The 22,869-nt window shown below is 44.7% G+C and overlaps 1 protein-coding gene across 8 annotated transcripts in view; it reads left to right on the forward strand.

Moving 5' to 3' along the window:
- Window positions 1-22,869, forward strand: part of VEZT (vezatin, adherens junctions transmembrane protein) — a 126,899-nt gene that overhangs the window by 79,931 nt on the left and 24,099 nt on the right. For all 8 annotated transcript variants that reach the window (XR_012905188.1, XM_075933499.1, XM_075933503.1 and 5 more), the window contains 5 exons: window positions 7,222-7,369; window positions 9,618-9,949; window positions 13,416-13,609; window positions 15,716-15,816; window positions 22,138-22,345. Coding sequence is in view for 7 of the 8 variants with exons in the window: in XM_075933499.1 (XP_075789614.1) it covers window positions 7,222-7,369; window positions 9,618-9,949; window positions 13,416-13,609; window positions 15,716-15,816; window positions 22,138-22,345 (983 nt within the window). In the remaining variant the exon portion in view is untranslated. The remainder of the gene's footprint in view (window positions 1-7,221; window positions 7,370-9,617; window positions 9,950-13,415; window positions 13,610-15,715; window positions 15,817-22,137; window positions 22,346-22,869) is intronic.

The following is a 22,869-nucleotide window of genomic DNA, read 5'->3' on the forward strand; positions in this document are numbered from 1 at the left end:
ACAGTGTGACTCTGTTGCAAAAAAAGCAAGCATGATTCTGGAATGCATTAACAGGAGTGTTGTGAGTAAGACACGAGAAGTCATTCTTCCACTCTACGCTGCAGTGATTAGGCCTCAATTGGAGTATTGTGTCCAGTTCTGGGCACCACATTTCAAGAAAGATTTGAGGAAGGTCCATAGAAAAGCAACAAAAATGATTAAAGGTCTAGAGAACATGACTTATGAGGGAATGGGGATGTTAAGGACTAGTCAGCTATCCGATAAGCAAATGCTTATTGAATAGTCGGTCAGCTAGTCAACTCCCTCCCTCCCCCTTGCTGCCTTTATCAGATAGAGGCAGAAAAGGTGGGGGACAGAGGGTACTTCAAAGCTGTAGCGCTGTACAGCTGAGCTCAAGATCAGCTGTGCAGCGCTGTCACTTAGAAATGCCCAGGCGGCATTCAAAGCAGCAGCCCCGCACAGCTGAGCTGGAGATCAGCTGTGTGGCTGGCCCTTTCAAATGCTGAGGCATTATTCAAAGGGGCAGCACCACACAGCTGATCCCCAGCTTAGCTGTGTGGCACTGTCCCTTTGAAATGCTGCCTCGGTTGTGCAGCTGCCCCTCTGAAACTCCGAGGCGGCGTTCAAAGGGGCAGTGTTAAAAAGGGCTGCGCCTCAGGGTTTCAAAGCAGCAGCACTGCACAGCTTAGCCTTGGATCAGTTGTGTGGTGCTGCCGCGTGTGGAGCCAGAGGTCAGCTGGGGACTCCCCAGCTGATCCCGGGCTCCAGCGTGGCATTTCTGTGGAACCCGGGATCAGATGGCGAATCCCCAGCTGACCCCAGGTTCTGGGGAAATGCCGTGCGGAGCCTGGGATCAAATCAGCAGCGCAGCATAGAGCCCAGGGTCAGCAGGGGACTCTGAGTCTCCTTTGTTCATTTCAAAGCTGGTACACCACATGCAGCCTGGAATCTTCCTGGTGGCCCTGGGTTGCATGTGGAGTTCCGCATTCCTCCTTTGAAATGTACAAGAGCCCCAGTGCGGGCTCTTGTGCATTTCAAAGTGGCAGCACGACATGGAGCCAGCAGGCCCAGACAAAGCAGGTACTCTTAACTCCATTGGATGTCCATCTGTCTCCACATCACACTATTCCCCATCAACAAGATGCTCACACAACGACAGAGCCAATTACAACACCCAAACTTCTAGATGCTTCAGTTCAAGCCATGGATCCTGTCTGGCTCTTGGAAACTGAACTATAATATTAGAGTGCATCTGTCTGTATGTCTGTCTTTCTGAGTCTGTTTGTAGAAGAACTCCTCCTAAATGGTAAGAGCTAGGGCCACCAAATTTGTTATGCAGCTTCCTCGGTGTTTGGTTGTGCCATGACAACTGGAAGCCCTGGGAAAGGAACTGTTTTCCGTAACATGCAAAGGGAGTGTCTGTTCTGATGGATGCAATAATGAGATAGGCCACTGAGGAGCAGGGAGCCTGCAGGGGAGAGCTATCCTGCCATGTGAGCACTTGGGGCAGCCATATCACCAAGGTAGTGGCCCGAAGGGCTGAGGCTCCGCCATATTGCCTGCCAGCGCACCAGGTAAGTAGCCCCCACCCCAAATCCTTCCTCATTCTGACTCCCTCTCTCCGCCCTAGGTTGCAGCTCCAAATGAAGGGGGGGAGGGTTAAAGAAAAAGGTGGCCACGTGGAAGGGCTGTTAGGAGAGACCACACCCCTGCTGGCCGGAGGGAAAGAACATACTGTTGGCAGCTAGGAGGAGGGGCTGGGAGAGAGAACACGATCCCGGTGGTTGGAGGGAGGACCAAATATCCCTGGTGATTGTGGTAGGGACTGGATGGAGAGAAAATACCCTTGGTAGCTGTGGAGGGACACGGGGAGATATGGCCACTAGTGGATGGAGCACCCTGTTTCTCACTCCAAAGCCTACTCCACCCCAGCCTACTACACCGCCCTCCCATCTAAAGTCCCTGCCTAATTCCTGCACTCCCCACATCACCTGAAGGACCCAGGCAATGCTAAGTAAGTCTGCTAGTTTAATAAAAAACATAAGTGCCTATCCCTTTTTGTGTGGTGAAAAAGCTTGAAAATGTTACACAATTGTACCTTTAACATTCAAGGGATAATAAATTGTGTATTTCCAACTTAAGTGAAAGACCATTTTTATTTAGCAGCTTTTGTTTAAAAATCTCATGTCGCCTTTAAAAATGGGCACAGAAGTGGTGGTTGAACAATGTTTATATAAAACTTCTCTGGTATCTTTTCTTTGTTCCCACGCACACATCTGTATACAAGTGTTTTTAAGGATTGATGTGCATTTAATGAGCATGCACTGAAGAACAAATCATGTTTATCAGCAAAATATGAGTACAGATCCCCCAAGAGTTCAGTTATCTTGTGGTATCTACTATGGAATTGCTTTCTGATTCATTCTAGGATTGCTTCCAGTTTTTCTATATTGAAATATAATTTAAAGTAAAATATCTTGATCTCTGCAATGTTCTAATTATTCCTAGAATACTTCAACTGTAAAGTTTATGGTTAAAGTTAATTTAATTTTGGAATAATTTAAAGTTATTGTGATGTCTTTTCATCTTGCTTATCAAATTACAATTGACATTGCTATAATCTAGTATATCTGTTTTAATTTCTCAATGGGATTCTAAAGTAAATTCAGATTCATTTGTATTAGAAGATACCGATGCTTTTGTAAGTATACCCCGTTTTCTTGCCTTAATTCTATAAAAATAATAGTACAGTACATTCAACTCCGAAAGGCACAGTAGAGCAGTGTTATATAAATCGAGAACTAATATTCAACACTATGCACAGCCCTACTGTTATATACACTGTCTCCTGCAATGTTTTCTTTAACATGAGTCAGAAATCTACCCTTGTTCCCACTCTGCATTTATTGATCCTATGTAGAAAGTATAAAACTGCATGTGAACAAAAAATAAAATAGATTGAGATCACACTACTGAGCCTGCATTATATAATGTTTATGCTATTAGACTGTTTGTTACAGAGGGAGATTAAAAGGAACTTCTGCCAAACTTACAAATGTTCAGTCTTAAAGATTGTTGCCTGATTTTTTCCATCTGAGGAAAGGGTAGCCTGGTTATCCCTGCACTCCGCCTTTTGACCACCCACTGGGTTAACTTAAAACGTTGGATCCTGCCAACACCTACACATTTACGTGAGTCAGTAACTGATTGCAACATACTACATTCCTAGGTAACTGGCAGTACAAGCTTTTCTTTGCTTTATTACTTGGATTTCTGAAGAGCAGTAATTAGGCTTTTTTTTCTAATTTCGGTTACTAAAAGTTTAAAATGAGTTTTGTCTGTGTGTCGGTTGCACACTCAATGCTTCTTTCTCATCAGCCATCAAAGCTTCATTATTGACAATGCTTTTCTACACCAGTGGCAACATTCTTTTCTGGAGCAGACTTTTTAAATCATGTTGAGAATTAAACAGGTGGAAAATCATTTGAGTTTGGGAATGAAAGGGTAGAACTCGTAATGAACTATCCTAGAAAACAGTTTAGCCAGCTTGGCAAGAAACCAGTGCCTCTGCTGGGCCTTATATGATCCCAGAGGAAGAGAGCATTGCATTTGCAAACCCAAATCAAAACAGAAATTAAAGAAACATGGTTTGAATTAAATCTTTTTTCCCTAAGGACTTTGAAAATGTTTCTTTTATAGAGTTCTACAGAAGGTAAAAGTTTGTGTAGAGATGTATGATAGCAATTCAGTATTTCATATAAAAGTTTTTATTTAATGACAAGATATCCTAAGTTCTCAAAAATCATGAGTTGGCTTAAAATCATGAGCTTAAAAACACTTTTTTTTTTGACATTTTGTTTATGGACCTTTAAGTTACATACACTTCACATTTTTCAAGCATTTCTCCACATCCAAAGGCTAGAAAACATTTTATTCTTGTATTTTGTTGAAAGCTGAGATTCTCATGCAATCTCAATTCCAGCAACTGAGGCATTAAGTAAAACACCAGATATTGTGGGAGTTGATAGCACGTGATACCCAAAACAAAGTAAAACAATTGCAAAGCACAAATTAATGAGAGAGACTTGGTACATGTAATATATACGATATATTATGAATATAGCAGGCATTCATTAAGGCTTGAAATCATTCAACCTTCTAGCTCAAAATCCTAAACATGTAAAAGCACATGACTGGCAAACACTAGGGATGAGACAAATGGAAAGCTTTCAATGTTCACAGAATACCAAATATTAGGATTGGTACATAGAAGTGCTAGTAGGATTGGTACATAGAAGTGCTACCTATCACATTTTACTACAAAAGTCTTAGAACTGAGTGAGTAAGAAAGTTGGGCATCATGAGAAAAAGAGACTCTGGAGCTGGAGATGTAGAAGGCGGCAGTGGGGAGGGGTGAAAAGAGGATATTGTAGATTATTGCAGGGAGCCTTGTGATACTGCTACCCTTACTTCTGAACTATTGCTGTTAGTGGTACTGCCTTCAGAGCAGGGCATCTGAAGGGCAGCAACAGCTGTTGGCCAGGAGTCCTGCTATGAAGGCAGAGCCACTGACAGAAGCAGCACTGAAGCAAGGGTGGCATGGTGTGATATTGCTACCCTTACTTCTGCGTTGCTGATCACAGGGTGCTCAGAAATGAGCATCCAAGCAACCACCACTCCCCATCTACACAGCTCTGAAAGCAGCACAGAAATAAGGGTGGCAATACCACAACCCGCCTAAAATAACCTTCTGATCATCCTGCAATTCCCTTTTGGATCAGGGCCTTCCATCTGAGAAATGGTAGTCTCCCTGTGAAATCTGTATAGTATTGGGGAAAAGCACACAGAAGACCTAATTTCATGCAGGCGTGGGGGAGGTCATATTTCACCATCTGTGATGTGTTTTTCATGGTTATGAATTTGATAAGGCACTAGTTATGTAGTCTATCGAATTTCGGCAGTCATAGCAGTTACCTATAAATTGGCACAGATGGTTTATACGCCATTACTCTTTTCAGCATGCAGATCTAAGTATTTTCAGTTTTCAAAAAATCAAGTGAAAATAACTTGTTAGCTAGAAGGAAAATACAAAATTTGAATGCATAACTATAGCGTCATTCAACAGAGACCTCTCCCTTTATGGCCAATTTCACTCTTCATAGTATATTAAAACACTTGTATTTCTAGTGACATAAATCTTGTAACATGATTCGCTGATACACTTTGTACCTCTTATCTTCCGTAAACAAAAACTCAGGCTCATGTGCCAGTTTTGGAGAAAATGGAGTAATTGCTCTTGAGACAGGATGACCTACAAATATAAATATTACAGTAGAAGCTCACTAAGTATATGTCTACACTGTAATTAAAAATCCGTGGCTGGCTCAAGTGAACTGACTTGTAATTTCAGTGCTCAAACTAAGGGGCCATTTAACTGATATGCAGACATTTTGGGCATGGACTGTAGGTTGAGCTGCTCTCACAGTGTCTGACAGTCTGAATGTCTACACTATAATCAAACAGCAGCTACATCTAAGTCAGCTAGCATGAGGAAGCCATAGTTTTTTCTTTTCAATGGAAATGTAACTTTTTGGATTTGATCCAAAGCACATTTAAGTCAATAAAAAGACTCCCATTAATTTCAGCGTGCTTTGGAACTGTCCCTAAGGTCCCAATCCTGCAAGTGTTTTTCTATTTGCTTAAATTTATGCCTGTGAGAAGTTCCATTTGAGCAGTTACTTCAATGGGATTACTCACATGCATAATGTGCTTATGTATACGATCATGCTGATGACTGTGAAACCCATTGCTAACCACCACATTTTGCAAATCATCAAGTAGATGAATATAATGAAACAATGCTACTGCATCACAAAATATGCTTTGTTCATTTATTTTGGCATAATTTGACAGCATATTGTAGCTACCACAGAAGTAAGTACTTTGGTATACAGTACTACATTCACAAAATATATTAAAGAAATTAAGCTTTAGTGACCTGAGCTCTTACTACAGGTTTGACATCTCTTATCCAGCACCCTCGGGACCTAACCAGTCCTGAACCAGGGAATTTGCTGAACCTAGAGATGGTTCCTTGCTATAGCCCCCAGCCACTGACTCTGCCAGCTGAGGTGGGGGCAGAGAGAGAGGCAGAGGGACTCCCTCCAGCTTCTTCTGAGCTGCCTGTTGGGTTGCTGACCTCACTGTTGCTTTCCCAACCGGACTGCCTGCTGGGTTCCCACAGTCTGTGCGGCCATAGGCTCCAGCCATGTGCTACCATAGGCTGCCGGGGGCTGGCTCTGACCCTGGTGGGGCTTCCAGGGGCTCAAGCACCAGTCCCAGCCCCGCTGCAGCCTGTAGGATCTGGCCCCGCTTCCGTGGTATTTCCAGGGCTCCAGCCCCGTGCAGCTGTGGGCCGCTGGAGCTTTCTCCAGCCCTGGACCTGGTCCCTCTGCCACAGGCTGCTGAGACAGTGAGCTCCTGCCCTGTGGCAGCCCATGGGCTCTGTTCCTACTTCCGTGGGCTGTCCTGGGCTCTAGCCCCACACTGCTGGGGGCTGCTCCTAGTCCCAGCGTTGGTCCTGCATCCATGGACTGCCTGAGGCTCTAGGCCCAGCCCTGCACTGGCATCACCCTGTCGCCAGCCCAATCCTGCGCTATCAGGGGCTGCCCCGACCAGGTCCTATTGCTGCAGGCTTTCAGGGGCTGTTGCCAGCTCCTGCCCAGTTCCACTGCTTCAACCTAGCCCCTCCTGGATTGTCCTCCTGCCACTAGGCTACCAGGGTTGTCTGATCAAGGAACATTTGTGGTCCTGCTGGCCAAGGATGTTGCTGGACCAGAGAATTCCAATTTTGGGAAGTGCAACCTGTACACACCACATTATAGAATTTATTTTGAACTAGCTATTTGATTGTTTGGCAAAGGTTTTTTTCAATTAAAAATAATTCAGGGATTGTTTATTAGTTAATTATTTTTATTTAGATGGTGTAGTGTATCCTTTGTCTACAACTTAATGTACACAGTTGAGCCTTTAAAACCTATACAGTGACTCAGATTGTACCATGCTCACTTAAAACTGAGCATGATCTCAAGTAATTTAAGAACATAAGAACTTGCAAGAAAGATCCTTAATAATTGGAGATTTGTTAGTTGTTTTGCCTCTTCCCTAATCTTCCATTAAGTACAAAGGCTTCTTTGTTAACTGCCTTAACTCTGATTAAACCTACCCTCTGAATGCAGAGAGTGACAATGTGACCAACTACATCTGTGTAGTCCCTTTTAAGGAACTGGGTCTTGGTCTGAGTGAAGAGCAGGTGTCTGAAGAGGAGGCACACAACCTTACAGATGGCTTCAGCCTGCCTGCACTCAAGGTAATCCATCCTAGAAGGGAGAATGCATGTTTATATACACTCGCTCATTCAAATCCATTTCCGCTGCGGCAGTGCCGTGCTGTTTTTTGTTTCAAACATCCGATTTTTCTCCCCATACCTGCATCAGTCTATAATTAAAGAGCCTTAAGTGAGGTTCATGAATGCTCCAGAAGCTCATCCTGCATATTTTTACGAATACAAGCTTGTAGGAGGATTTCATTTAGTATTCAATTAATGATAAGATGTGCAGAGTAGGGTGTTGGGTTGTCTAAATCATTCTTTTATTTAACAAAAAAATAGCATTCACAAATCATTCTCTTCCCAAATATTTTATGGCTCCTGTGATTTAATTCAATCAGTGTGGAGGAAAAAGTCCATGAAGTAACTTCTCAGTTTGTATATATTTCTTGGCTAATCCCCAGCTACTCATCTTGACTTAAACAAAAATAGAAGCATTCCAAAGATGTATGTTGCTGGTAATTGAAAAAGGAAAATGTGGCATTTATTTATGCAGTAAGGTCCATAAGTTAGACACCTAGCATCATGAATTGGTGTGTTCTTAATACATTTAAGCACAAGTGCAGCAAGGGGAACTAGGTGCAAGCTGGGCCAACTGATTCCTGGCTCATGCCTGGCGACTCTTAATACAGTTAAAGGCAGAGCCACAGCAGGGTTAGCTCCCGGGACTGCTTGTTAGGGCACATTCAGTCAGAGTACAAGCCTCCTTTGAAGCCTTCATTGCCAATGTTCCTATCCAGGAGATGTGTGAGGCCGCAACATGGTCCTCAGTGCACATTTTCACTGCAGCCTGACACAACAAGCCCAAGAAAATACTGCCTTCAGGAGAATTGTGTTGCAGTTTCCCATGTCCTTAAACTCCTCCCACCACCAGAGATACTGCTTACAGTTCCCTACATTGAATGGACTTGTGAAAGCATTCTAAGAAGAAAAGATAGTTTACCTGTTTCCATAACTAGTGTTCATCTATATGTATTGCTCATGTCCATTCAGCATCCCGCTGCACTTCCCCACTTTCGGAGTTTTCCGGCAAGGAGGAACTGAGGATGGAAGGGGTCTGGAAGTGCCCTATATAGTGCAGCATGTGCATGCCATTCCAGGGGGGCACCTGAGCCAATTCCCCCTATGTATACTGTTACGGCCCTGGTGCATGTAGTAAGCACACACACCTATGTCGAATGGACATGAGAAAACATATCTCAAAGGATACCAGTTACGGAAACAGGTAACTGTCTTTGCCACATGGAAAATTACTAATTCAATTGAATAAGATGACAATATGAGAATTGAAAAAGGTGCTCAAGGAACTAATTAAAGGGAAGACTACAATAGGTCATTCTGTGAAAGGTTAACTGGCAGGTTAGAAGGCGATTTCTGGTGGAGTTCCTCAGAGTCCGGTTTTGAACCAATCTTATTCAACATTTTCATTAATAAACCTGACACAAAAAATGGGAATGTGCTAATAAAATTTGTGTGTGACACAAAGCTGGGAGGTATTGCCAGAATGGAAGAGAACCAGAATACATATTGGCTGTGTCTAGACTGGACAGTTTTTCCTCAAAATCATCTGCTTTTGCGGAAAAACTTGCCAGCTGTCTACACTGGCCGCTTGAATTTCCGGAAAAGCACTGACGATCTCATGTAAGATCGTCAGTGCTTTTCCGGAAATACTATGCTGTTCCCGTTCGGGCAAAAGTCTTTTTCCAAAAGACTTTTGTGCAAAAGGGCCAGTGTAGACAGCACAGTACTGTTTTCCGCAAAAAAAGCCCTAATTGTGAAAATGGCGATCGGGGCTTTTTTGCGGAAAACCATGTCTAGATTGGCCCCGGATGCTTTTCCGCAAAAAGTGCTCTTGCGGAAGAGCATCCTGCCAATCTAGACGTGCTTTTCCGAAAATGCTTTTAACGGAAAACTTTTCCGTTAAAAGCATTTTCGGAAAATCATGCCAGTGTAGCGATTTAGAAAATCGAGAGTAATAGAAATGGGATGAAATTTAATAGTGCAGGAGCGTGCACTGAGAGATTAACAAGAGTTTTTGCTATTAGCTGGGGAATTATCAGTTAGATATGACAGAGAAGGAGACAGATGTTAGAGTAGTGGTCAATAAGAGGCTAAGTATGAGCTACAGCCATGAAAACAATGGCTGCAATCCAAAATGTTTTAAAAAGTGAATTAAGAAACAGTAATGTTTTAACAATGAAGATCATTTGATCCTTTCTGTATTTTGTAGGTTCTGTTTCAGCTGTGGGTAGGACAAAGTTCAGAGTTCTTCAGACGATTAGCATTGCTGCTTTCTCCAGTTAATGCATCCCCCAAGTCTTTAATCACCCCAGAACATTTGCCTCATTGTATTTTGTCTGATGTGACTCAAGATCTATCTCACTCTCATGCTGTCTGCTTAGAAGAGCTTAAGCGAAGCTATGAGTTTTATCGGTACTTTGAAACTCAGCATCAATTAGGCTTAGAACGTGGAACCAAAACAAAACCAAAGTCACGAGTTCTGAACAGTCTTCACACAGCAGTTCGCAGCTTGCAGCTCCATCTCAAGGCCCTACTGAATGAGTAAGTTTTTACTGTTTAAGAGAATGTGCCTATGGCTAGAAAACTTCAATCTTGCACTGTTTTGGTCGATGGTATATGGCCCAGACTTAAAAAAAAAAAAAAAAAAAAGACTAAATTGAGGCTTGCAGCCATGCACTGTAAAGGATGGTGTACATCTGTTATTGCAGGCTGTGTTATATTGCTGTTTCTGCTTCGGTGCCCATATATTAGAATGATTTTGCCAGACAGCCAAACAACTCTGATTTACATTTTACAACTAGAGGAAGATATTTAACATAAGGATGCTAAGAAGTGTGTAATTCGTTAATAATAGAATCATAGAACCATAGAGATGGAAGAGATCTCAGAAGATCATCAAGTCCAGCCCCCTGCTCTAGGCAGGACCAATCCCAACTAAATCAACCCGGCCAGGGCTTTGTCAAGCCGAGACTTAAACACCTCTAGGGATGGAGAGTCCACTACTTCCCTAGATAACCCATTCCAGTGCTTCAATACCCTCCTAGTGAAATAGTTTTTCCTAAAATCCAACCTGGACCTCTCCCACCACAACTTGAGACCATTGTTCCTTGTTCTGCCATCTATCACTACTGAGAACAGCCTCTCTCCATCCTCTTCAGTACCTCCCTTCAGGAAGTTGAAGGCTGCTATCAAATCCCCCCTCACTCTTGGCTTCTGCAGACTAAACAGACCCAAGTCCCTCAGCCTCTCCTCATAAGTCATATGCTCCAGCCCCCTAATCATTTTGTTTGCCCTCCGCTGGACCCTCTCCCATGCATCCACATCCTTTTTGTAGTGGGGGGGCCCAGAACTGGACACAATACTCCAGATGTGGCCTCACCAAAGCCGAATAAAGGAATAATGACATCTCTGGATCTGCTGGCAATGCTCCTCTTAATGCAACCTAATATGCCATTAGCCTTCTTGGCTACAAGGGCACACTGTTGAGTCATATCCAGCTTCTCATACACTGTAACCCCCAGGTCCATTTCTGCAGAACTACTACGTAACTGGTTGGTCCCCAGCTTGTAACTATGCTTGGGATTCTTCCCTCATCAGATTTCTTGTGGCCCAATCCTCCAATTTGTCTAAGTCACTCTGGACCCTATCTCTGCCCTCAGGCGTATCTACCTCTCCCTCTAGCGTAGTGTCATCCGCAAACTTGCTGAAGGTGCAAACCATCCCCTCATCCAGGTCATTAATAAAGATATTGAACAAAACCGGTCATGGAACCGAACCTTGGGGCACTCCGCTAGAAACCGACCGCCATCCTGACATCGAGCCGTTGATCACTACCCACTGGACCCGGACTTCTAGCCATCTTTCTATCCATCTTACCGTCCATTTATCCAATCCACATTTCCTTAACTTGCTGGCAAGAATATTGTGGGAGACGGTATCAAAAGCCTTGCTAAAGTCAAGGTATATCACATCCACCTACTTTCCCATATCCACAGAGCCAGTTACCTCATCATAGAAGCTAATCAGATTGGTCAGGCACGACTTCCCCTTTGTGAATCTGTGCTGACGATTCCTCATCACTTTCCTCTCTTCCAAGTGCCTCAAAATGGATTCCTTAAGGATCCCTTCCATGATTTTTCCAGGAACCAAGGTAAGACTGACCGGCCTATAGTTCCCTGGATCATCCTTCTTCCCTTTTTTGAAGATGGGCACTACATTTGCCTTTTTCCAATCATCTGGGATTTCTCCCGAGCTCCACGACTTTTCAAAGATAATGGCCAAAGGCTCCTCAATGACATTTGCCAACTCTCTCAGTACTCTCGGATGCATTAAGTCCGGACCCATGGATTTGTGTACGTTTAGCTTTTCTAAATAGTTCCTAACCTGTTCTTTACCCACTGCGGGCTGTCCATCTTCATCCCATCTTGCGTCACTTAGTGCAGAAGTTCAGGAGCCGACCTTATCCATGAATACAGAGGCAAAGAAAGCATTGAGTACTTCAGCTTTCCCCACATCATCTGTCACTAGGTTACCTCCTTCACCCAGTAGGAGCCGCATACCCTCTCTGATCACCACCTTCTTGTTAACATGCCTGTAGAAACCTTTCTTGTTATCCTTCACATCCTTAGCCAGTTGCAATTCCATTTGTGCTTTCTCCTTCCTGATAACCCCCTGGCATTCTCAAGCTATACATTTATACCCCTCCCTGATCATTTGTCCAAGTTTCCACTTTTTGTAAGCTTCCTTTTTGTGCTTAAGTTCACCAAGGATTTCCCCTGTAAGCCAATCCTGTCTCCTACCATGTTTGCCTCTCTTGCTACGCGTCAGGATGGTTTCTTTCTGTGCCTTCAATAAGGCTTCTTTAAAATACTGCCAGCTCTCCTGGACTCCTTTCCCCTTCATGTTAGCATCCCAGGGGATTCTGCCCATCAGATCTCAACAAAATTTTTGTAGACTGCACGATTAATCTATAAGGGTTAGCACTGCAAGCATTCTGTCCCAGCTTGCGTCAGGTCCCAGGAACTACCCCCACTGTAGCTGTGTACTGAAAGTCATTTAGGAGCTGGTTGGGCAGGCAGCCCAGCTCAGTTCCGGATTACGCTGGGTCTTGAGAGCTACCCCCGCTGTGGCTCTGCATTAAAAGTATTTTAGGAGCCACGTGGGGGTAGCTTTACTTTTATTTAAATACTTTTAATGCGGAGCAGCAGCAGGGATAGCTCCCAGGACCCGGCGTGAGCTAGGACTGAGCCGGGCTGCCTGCCTGCCCGGCTCCTAAAATATTTTTAATAAAGAACCACAGCAAGGGTAACACCTGCTGACTAGCTCTCTAAAAAATTTACTGTCTGGGGAGAGGGGAATGCATGTAGTCAATAGCATTAACCAGTATAATATTACATCCCTAATTTAACTAGTATCCCTTATTTAGTAACAAGTAAGGTTTCAGTTCTATTTAGGTTCTGATACTGTGCTCATCATTATGAGATCTGAGATTTAAACCATAACAGCCACACATATTAAGTATTGTGAAACCAAAGTTTCTCTGTGCTATGTGGCGTTTGATACTGTAGCTTTTTAATCTTTAGATATTATGTGGTGCTACCATCTCCTTTGAGGTGAACTGCAAAGCAAAAAGATTCATTAAAACCTTCCATCTCTTTAGTCCCTCTTTTTGAATGAACTTGAAAGCATGCTTGAGTTTTGTCTGTTTTGCAACTACATTGCAAACATTTTGAAAAAATTTCACACACAATTGTTATATACCAAAAAAGATTTGTTGTCGGTTCAGTTAGTTAAACAATACAAAGCTACCTAAATGTATTGGTTTGTCATAATTTGACAGAGGAGAGGAGCAGTTTGGCTTTAAAACATTAGAACAGGATTATGTAATTAGTTTAAGGACACGGAGGAAACTAGAGTAACACAGGATACCAATTAAATTAAACTCCTGAAGAAATCAAGAAATATGATATTCAAATATGTTGTGATATTTTCCTTCCCATTCATCCAGAGTAATAATTCTTGAGGATGAACTTGAAAAACTTGTTAGCTCAAAGGAGACACAAGAACTAACTTCAGAAGCTTATCAAGTCTTAGAGCAAAAACTGAAGCTGATTCAGCCTCACATCCAGGCAAGCAACAGCTGCTGGGAAGAGGCCATTTCTCAGGTTGAAAAAATGGTTAGAAGAAGCCTAGATAAAAAAGGTATTTTGAAAAGTTTCTTTTATCACCAGTGTATCTAAATGTGATTAAAGCGATTTGTCTTGTTTATATTTCCAAGACCCTGTTTTCTAAATGTGCAACTGAATTTTGTTTAATAACATTTCTGTTGAAGATAGTTTTCCAAAGTGTCTAGTTTAACATGTTATGTCGCTCCCATTTCTCCTTGATGAGTTTAAAGCTTTTTATTATTACTCGTTATTTTTGTGTGCTCAAAAGTGTGCTCATCCTAAGCTTAGGTTGACCCAGCCTGATAATATAATACAGGTTAGACCGCTGTGATCTGGCACCTTTGGGACCTCAGTGGTCCCGAAGGAGGGATTTTGCCGGAGGGGGGAGGTCAATTCTGCCCACTGGCCCCCAACCCGACTCCACTCCTTGCCTGGCCTCCTGGTGAGCTCCCCACATGCAACCAGCCCTGCTGACCTGCCATGGCAGCTCCCCCCAGACACCTCCTGGGCCAGCTCCTCTGCTCTCCCCCCAGGCTCCTGCCTTTGGTCCTCCACCGGGTCTCTCTGGTCCAGCAATATCCAGAATGCCTGCCAGACTACAGGTGTTGCTGGACCAGGGAGTCCCAGTTGAGAGAGGTTCAACCTCTACAAATTGTTTTTGGTGAACTTTTCTTTTCAAAGATGGACTGAATGTGAGTGGACAGGATTGTGATGAGAATGAGTTATTGAGTAATTTTAAAATAACTTAAGGTGCAGAAATGACTTGCTTACCTTTTCCCCAAACAATGTTTAAATTTAAAAAAAAGAAAAGTGAATATATGGTGATCACAAACATATGATATCTATTCACTTAATTTTCCTGAGAAAGAAGAGGTCTGTTCTGGGAAGAAGAAAAAGAAAAGAGCTGACATAAGGTTCCCTAGAAACTAACAGTGACTTAACCACTGGAATCTGAAACCAAATATTTTGGCATTCTTCCAGAACATGTTTGTGTGTAAAACTTTCAGAACTTTGTTTTTTGTTGTTACGATGTTAATTTAAATAAATTTGTGTTTAAATAATGAAAAGAGAAGGGTTTTGACATTACTGCCAAGATTTTTTTAAAATAACTTTCTGGTTAATTCATAAATGAGTAAATAGGAGTCTAATAGAGTAAACATGAGAATTCTGCTTTTAAGTCTCAATATATTATCTTGTTGCAGAGCCTAGTCATGCTCTTGTTCTGGAAGGAGGAATTTTCCTTTATACTTGTTTTAGGTTTCCAATTCTACATCCATTGATTACCTCAGTGTGAATATTTTTCTTGTTTAGTACTTATTTTTAGGCATTTACTTAATATGATTTTATCAGTTACACACTAGCCAACTCATTTGATCTGATTTCTCCCGCTCTCCCCCATTTTGAGATGTTATACAAAAATAGTTTTGGGTAAATGAGGGTCTATTTGTAGGGTGGGGGTTGGCTTGAGGTATTATGGGGTGGGTGACAGTTTTTCACTTACTATTTTGTCCTGTAACTTTCCCTGAAATTTGTTGATTTTCAATATGTGTTTTACAACATGCCTAAAGGAATTATGACTGATACAAATGACTGTTAAAATATATTTTTCTTTCAACTGATTCTCAGAAGTCAAGTACCATTTTTTTAAAAAAACTATGAAGTTTTTATTTGGTATGAAAAAAACCATTGTGTACACAGTCTGAAGACGTGATATAATAATTAAAAAAATACATTGCTGTGGACACATGGCAGTCCTGTTGGGCAAGCATTCTAAATATATGGTCAGTAGTAGAAATCCTAGTTAACATCTGCTAATAATTTGTGTCAAACTTTCTGTTCTTGATAACCTAATAATTAAAAAACAAAATTGGCAAAACCGCTCAACTTTCTAAACTTAAATAGGAACATAACCTATGCCTGCCAAGTTATCCTGAAGCTCTTAACATGTTAGTCTTTATAGTGTGCTCAAAAAGGCAATGGACTGTGAATCAGTGTACTTTGCACTGGAATCAGATTCTGACCCATGTCACCATACTGAACTATTAAAGATCAGTTACCTATTCACTTCAGCACTTGATCTTTTTTTGTTTTTATTTCCCTCCCATTGTCTCCATCCCCCCACTCCCTCTCTGGTCTCCAGACAAACCTGGAACATCTTGTGATAATACTCACTGTTCCGTGATACCATTACTACAACCTGCCTTGCATATAGAGGACAAGGACCCAATCCCTGAAGAACAGGTAAGAATAAATAGAAGCTTTCAAACTTATATATAAATTGTGTGTTGCAAAGACATTTCCCTTATCTGTTTCCTTTTTAGCTGCTTATCTCCTTCAACAAGATATGTAAGAGATGCCCTTTCATAAACAGACTCGTGAACTGCTCAACAGCAGATAGGATATATAGTATCTATATTGTATCACATGGTGGTGCTCCCCACCCAGTAACAAGGAGTTTTGGAATTAGTTTGGAATCCATTTCCTGCATATGCTCCCTTGGAACCAAACAAAGACATCTTTAAAAGAATTGTGGAGAAGGTGTGAATTGGGTAAAGGGCAATTTATTGTTACTGGCTTTAACCTAAATAATTGTATGTGGTTTGCATAATCTTAGATTTAGCGTGGACTCTTAAAATATGCTTTAACATGAACTATTGTGTGAGTTGTTTTCTCTCTCAGTTTATGGGCACTCATTTGAAGGCTAAAGTAACTGGAAAGAAAAATTGGCCTCAACTCAGGAATTAACTGATGGGCACATTTTGGGAGAAGAAGAGCTCCCACTGCAGCGGTGCGTGTGGGAGAGTTGGGGCGTGACCTCTGCCGTCATTGTGCGCCAGTCCCCTGTAATTCCCCAGGTTCCTCCTGCCATAGGATGGTTGGGGCAGCTGCTGCAGGGCCCCCAGAAGCATGGGACCTGGGGCAACTGCCCTGAACCGTGCTGTGGACAGGACAGCTCTATATCACCCTTGAATGAACCGGAGGCAGGGAGAGTAAAAAAACAGTGATAGTCATCATATCCAATAGGAACTGTGGGAAAAGTGATCTCCATCCCCCAAGTCAAAATCTCCTTTTTGTATTAGTGGTTCTTCTTCGAGAGGTCCCCGTGGATGCTCCACGCTTGGTCTTAGTGCCATCCCGGTGCTTGGATTGGAGATTTTGCAGCAGTACTTCCTGGTCCATGCATGCGCAGCATGAACCAGCGCACGCTGTGCCAGTCGGCACCATGCTTGCGCAGCTCGCATCCTCCAGTTCCTTCTCCACCGCCCTCAGCCTGAGATGGAGCTCTGCAGTTCTCTGCCTCATTTACACTTTTTTGTATGGTTTATTAGCTATTAATTCTTAGTTTTAGTTAGTGTTGTTAACAGTTTGATAGTTGTAGTTACAAAAAAAAAAAAAGGTTTTTCGTCATGCCCAACTCCCCGGGCTTCAAATGCTGCGCCTCCTGCACAGACGCAGTGCCTCTCTCAGACGGACATTTGCAATGTGTCAGATGTCTAGGAGAACACAATTCTTCTCGAGATTGTCCCCACTGTGCCAAACGTAGGGCCAGAACTCGTAGGAACAGGGACCTTCACCTTAAACTGATCCTTATGGAAAAGAAGGCACTCCTGGCTTCGGATCCCAGAAGGTAGCCTAAGGAGGTACGTTCACTCCCAGGCTCCTCTCAGGGCAAGAGGGCACTCAAAAAGAGAAGTTCCTCTGTGCCCTATCACCAGCCCTCCTCGAAAAAATAGTCTCCACCCAAACCATCAGCGCAGAGGCCTCACGTCAGCACTTACAACGCACCAGACACCTCAGGTGTCCAGGCACCATCGCATGCCAGCGGCACCAACAGCAAAGGGTTCAGTCATCGCCCTAAGACCTTACCGGCACAGACCTCGGTACCGTCATCCACTTTGGTACCAGCTCAGGCACCACCGTTACTAACAACTTTCATCAGTACCAATGACTACGGCAGCAGTGCCACTACCAGTACCCAGCTCTACGGCACCGACCATTTCCACCACACCGACGGTACCTTCAGGTTCGTCGGCATCGATCAGATCATTGGCACCACTCATATACTTGGTACCACCAACAGACCAGAGATCTCTGCCATCTGTGCCAAAAATTCCATCAGCACAGTACAGACGCACATTGTAAACCCCAGCACTGATCCTTGCGGCATCGTTGCTGTACATGCGCAGTGCTGACTTGGCAATCATATCTGCCCCTCAATCATCATTCTTCAGCACCAATGCTTCACCGGTACCGATGACATTGTGGGCTTTATCCCAGTGCAGTTGCAATTCTCTAGTGACAACAAAGAAGAGATACAGGCCTCCTTCTCTCCGCACCACAGCCCTCCGATGCAATATTATAAGCCCAAATACAATCCAAGCGCCATTTCTCCTTGGTACGAACACCACTGGATGCCTCCTCCAGTACCGTACCCAGCACAATGGCCTTATTGGAGTCCTTGAGGCTTATACAGGCAGTCCCCGGGTTACGTACAAGAGAGGTTTGTACTTAAATTGAATTTGTAATTAAGTCGGAACTGGCATCCAGATTCAGTCGCTGCTGAAACTGACTAGCGGCTGACTACAGGAAGCCCGAGGCAGAGTTTCTCTGCCCCGGGCTTCCTGGAATCAGCCGCTGATCAGTTTCAACAGCAGCTGAATCTGGAGGCCGAGGACAGAGCAGCTGGGGCGCTGCCGGGATAGGTCCCCACAGCGCTGCACCTCGGCGCTGCGGGGACCAACCCGGCAGCACCCCAGCTGCTCTACCCCAGGTGTGACCAAGTCAGCTGCTGCTGAAACTGATCAGCAGCTGATTCCAGGAAGTCCGGGGCAGAGAAACTCTGCCTCGGGCTTCCTGTAGACAGCCGCTGGTCAGTTTCAGCAGCGGCTGACTTGGGGACGCCTGGGGCACAGCAGCTGGGGTGCTGCTGGGTTGGTCCAGTAGCGCCACTCCTAGGCGCTATTGGACCAACCCAGCAGCACCCCAGCTGCTCTGCCCCAGGCGTCCTGATTCAGCTGCTGCTGAAACTGACCAGCAGCGGCTGAATCAGGACGCCTGGGGCAGAGCAGCTGGGGTGCTGCCGGGTTAGTCCAGTAGCGCCTAGGAGCGGCGCTACTGGACCAACAGGCAGCGCCCCAGCTGCTCTACCATAGGCGTCCGTGAGAAAAGCCTGGTCTGTTGGGGGGGGGCATGCACTAGCTGGGCCCCCCCCCCAGCAGACCATGGAGACGCGGGCGGTGGGACCGAGACGCGCCGCGGTGCCGCCGCCCAGATCCTCCGTGGCTTTGCTCTGCGTCTCCCTGGTCTGCTGGGGGGGGGACCCAGCAGACCAGGGAGACAAGGAGCAAAGCCGCGGAGGACGCGGGCTGCGGGACCGCCCAGACCCCAGCAGACCAGGGGGATGCGGGCAGCGGGATCGCCCAGACCCCAGTAGACCAGGGAGATGCGGAGCAAAGCCGCAGAGGACCCGGCCGGCGGGACCGCCCAGACGCGCCACCCCCAGCAGACCAGGAGCCCCCAGCAGACCAGGGAGACGCGGAGCAAAGCCGCGGAGGACGCGGGTGGCGGGACCGCCCAGACTCGCCGCGGTCCCGCCGCCCAGGTCCTACACGGCTTTGCTCCGCGTCTCCCCAGCAGACCAGAGAGACGCGGAGCAGCTTTTCTCACCCCGGGGGACGCAGGCGGCAGGACCGCAGTGCGTCTGGGCGGTCCTACCGCCCGCATCCTTTGGGGCAAGAAAAGCCCCGTTCGTAAGTACGGATCCGAGATAAGTCGGATCTGCGTAACTCTGGGACTGCCTGTACAGGAAACACCACAGCCTGCAACTGAGCCCTTACAAACATGCTGCCTCTCTTACACCTCAAACATTCATATTGATGCAACAATTGGAACCTCAGGCATACCAAGCAATGGAGGAGTCACCCCCTAATTCTTCACTGCCCACCAACTCCTCTATGTCACCAGACGAAGGGATCATGCCACCTCCACCGTAGCTGCAAATGACTTCCAGCACTTTAATGATCTTTTAAAGAGCGTTGCAGCTGACATCAAAATTGCCACAGAGGAGGTGGCGTTACTCCAGCATGAGCTCACGGATATACTCCAGGCTGCTCCATCCTACAAAATTGCCCTACCCATCAATCCTGCCATTTTAGACCTGGCCAACAGAATTTGTCAAACGCCTACATCAATTCCACCCACGTTCAAGCATGCAGACAAAAAGTATTGCATACCCGCCAATACCTCACAATTCCTCTTCACTCATCCCACACTGAAATCACTAGTGGTGGAAGCCACACACAAGAGGGAAAAACAACATTGCTTTCGCACCACTCTGCTGGACAAGGACACAAAGAGGCTTGATCTCTTTGGGCGTAACACTTATACTTCTGCAACTTTGCAGTTCAGAATCTCAAAGTACTCAGCCTTGTTAGCGAAATATGAGTTTCACAATTACTCCAAACTCATGGAGTTTGCTGATGATATCCCAGAGGCAAAAAGACCTTAATTTTCCACCTTACTTTCGGAGGGACACGCCATTTCTAAAGCTGCCTTCCAGGCGGCACTGGATGCAGCTGATACTGCCACTAGAACCACGGCTAATGCCATTGTCATGCGCAGAGCCTCCTCATTTTCCCCAGCTACCTTCCCATGTAAAATCCAATCTACTGTGGAAGACCTGCCATTCGACCACAAAAACCTGTTTGCAGCCAAGACGAAGTCCTCAACACAAAAAAAGTATTCGTGCACCACTCTCCACATGTTGGGGATACATACACCTGCCAACAGGCGGAGACAGTACCACTACCAATCATATCAGTGGCCACATTACCCGTCCTATCTTAACCAGCGGCAATCCTAACAGAAACAGAACCTGGCCTCAGAGACGAAGACAGTCTTCTGGCTTGGCCCCTCAACCTCCACCGGCCAACAAGCAAATTTGAATGCTTGGTCGAGAGCCTAGAAAACCCCCTACAAATTGACCATGCAAACTTTCCAAGATGGGCTTCGTCCATTCTTCCACCAATGGACTTATATCACCTCAGACAGATGGGTACTTGACATTATTCTGTCTGGTTACACCATACCATTCCTTTCCAAGCCTTCCACCTACCCTCCTACCCTGTCCCTCTTCAGGGATCCCTCTTACGGTACCCTGCTGCGATAAGAGATGCTTCGTCTTTTAGATCTAGGAGCCATAGAGCCAGTTCAACATGAGCAGAGAGGTAGGAGCTTCTATTCCTGCTGTTTTCTAACTCAAAAGAAATCAGGAGGCTGGAGGCCGATTTTGGATCTGCTCAATCTGAGCAGATTCGTAAAAACTCAGCACTTGTGCATGGTCACACTTTCTACCATTATCCCAGCACTGCAACGAGGCGATTGGTTTTCAGCCTTTGACCTCCAGGATGCCTACTTTCACATCCTAATCCATCCTGCTCACAGAAAATTCCTGAGATTCGTGGTAGACCACGACCACTACCAATACCAAGTACTACCCTTCGGTCTCTCCACGGCCCCTTTGGTTTTCTCCAAGGTACTCGCCATAGTCACAGAGCACCTTCGCTCTATGGGAATAATCATTTTCCACTTGCAACTGCCTTCTCAAGGCATTGTCGCAGACAGAATTGGCACGTGTAACAGCGAGGACCATATAGTGCTTTCAAAATCTAGGCTTCCGCATAAATTGGGAAAAGTCTTCCGTTCACCCTTCCCAAAACATACAGTTCATCTGCATAAAAACCGCTTACATGCTGAAGGGCCTACAGCCACCGTTATGCTTGACAGCTCATTCTACCAGGGCTGTATCCGCTTCTACAGCATACCTATGCAATGTGCCACTAATGGACATTTGCAGGGCAGCCACTTGGGCATCGCAACTTACTTTTGCTAAGCACTATGCACTTTCCTGTGCAGGCAACACTGCAGTGGGCTAACTAGTACTATCATCTGCTTACCATAACATTCTGAAGCTCCAGCCACCATGGGGCAAAATTGCTTGTTAATCACCTAGCGTGGAGCATCCACGGGGACCTCTCGAAGAAGAAACAGAGGTTACTCACCTTGTGCAGTAACTGGAGTTCTTCGAGATGGTGTTCCTGTGGATGCTCCACGACCCACCCTCCACTCCTCTGCTTCGGAGGTGGGGCCTCCGGGGTAGAGAAGGAACTGGAGGGTGCGGGCCATGCATGCGCCATGCCAACTAGCTACAAAATCTCCGATTCAGGCACCGGGACGACACCAAGACCAAGCGTGGAGCATCCACGGGGAAAGAACTCCAGTTACTGCACAAGATGAGTAACCTTTGTTTGTCTGCACCAGAGTAAATCTGAGGTGACTCTGTTGACTTCAGTTATCTTGATTTTTGTCAGTGTACTTACTCCAGTTTTATACTAGAGTAACTGGGAGCAGTCTGGCCTCTAAATCCCTGCCATGCAAAACGTGATTGTCTATGGACTTGGGGCCTGATCTTCCTTCTAAAGTGCTAAAATACTGACGTACCTCAAAGAGCTTTGCTGTTGGGGCATATGTGGATTAAAAGAGCCATTTATTGTTTTGCCTTAGGAATTGGAAGCATATGTTGAAGATACAGGTTTGGACAATGAGTACAAAAGGGAGGACTTTTATTGCTTTTCCCAAGAAGAGAGAGAGAGACAAAAACGTGAGAAAGAGGAATCCAAAAGAGTGTTACAAGAACTGAAATCTGTGCTGGGATTTAGAGCTTCAGAGGTAGAGAGACAGAAATGGAAGCAGCTGTTGTTTAGTGATCATGGTAAGTACTGACTTTTTTAACGATTTCACTCTAAGGGAGTGTGTCTGTTTACAATCAACTTTTGACATAGTGTTGTTAGAACACATACTGCATTTAACCGTAGTAATGTCTTTGGTAGATCCGTGTGGCCCTAATTTGTTGTTCCATCTGTTCATATGACTTATTAGCATCATTTCCAACAAAAAACAAACAAGGAAAGGGAGTTTGGCCACTAACTTCAAGATGCAAAGAATTTGACTCTTAGAACACAGAAATTAAGCACAGCCTATGGGGAATTGTGTGCTTTTCCATTGCTTTCCACCAAATCTGTTCTTCAGTCAGGTAGCAAATTGTATAGAATCATAGTCTCTTCAAGTTTTGAAGATTTTTTTTCAATTTTATTCCAGAATTACAGGCTCACATAGTGAAGTGGTAGGCTAGACTTTGGTATCTATTCAAAGAAAATCAAATATTTTCTAAAAGCCATCAATCTACTTTGTAAGTAGAAAAAGGATTCTCCTGGAGTGACACTCTAATAGTCTTCT

Source organism: Pelodiscus sinensis, chromosome 1 (genome assembly GCF_049634645.1).
Source record: "Pelodiscus sinensis isolate JC-2024 chromosome 1, ASM4963464v1, whole genome shotgun sequence".
NCBI classification, from domain to species: Eukaryota; Metazoa; Chordata; order Testudines; family Trionychidae; genus Pelodiscus; species Pelodiscus sinensis.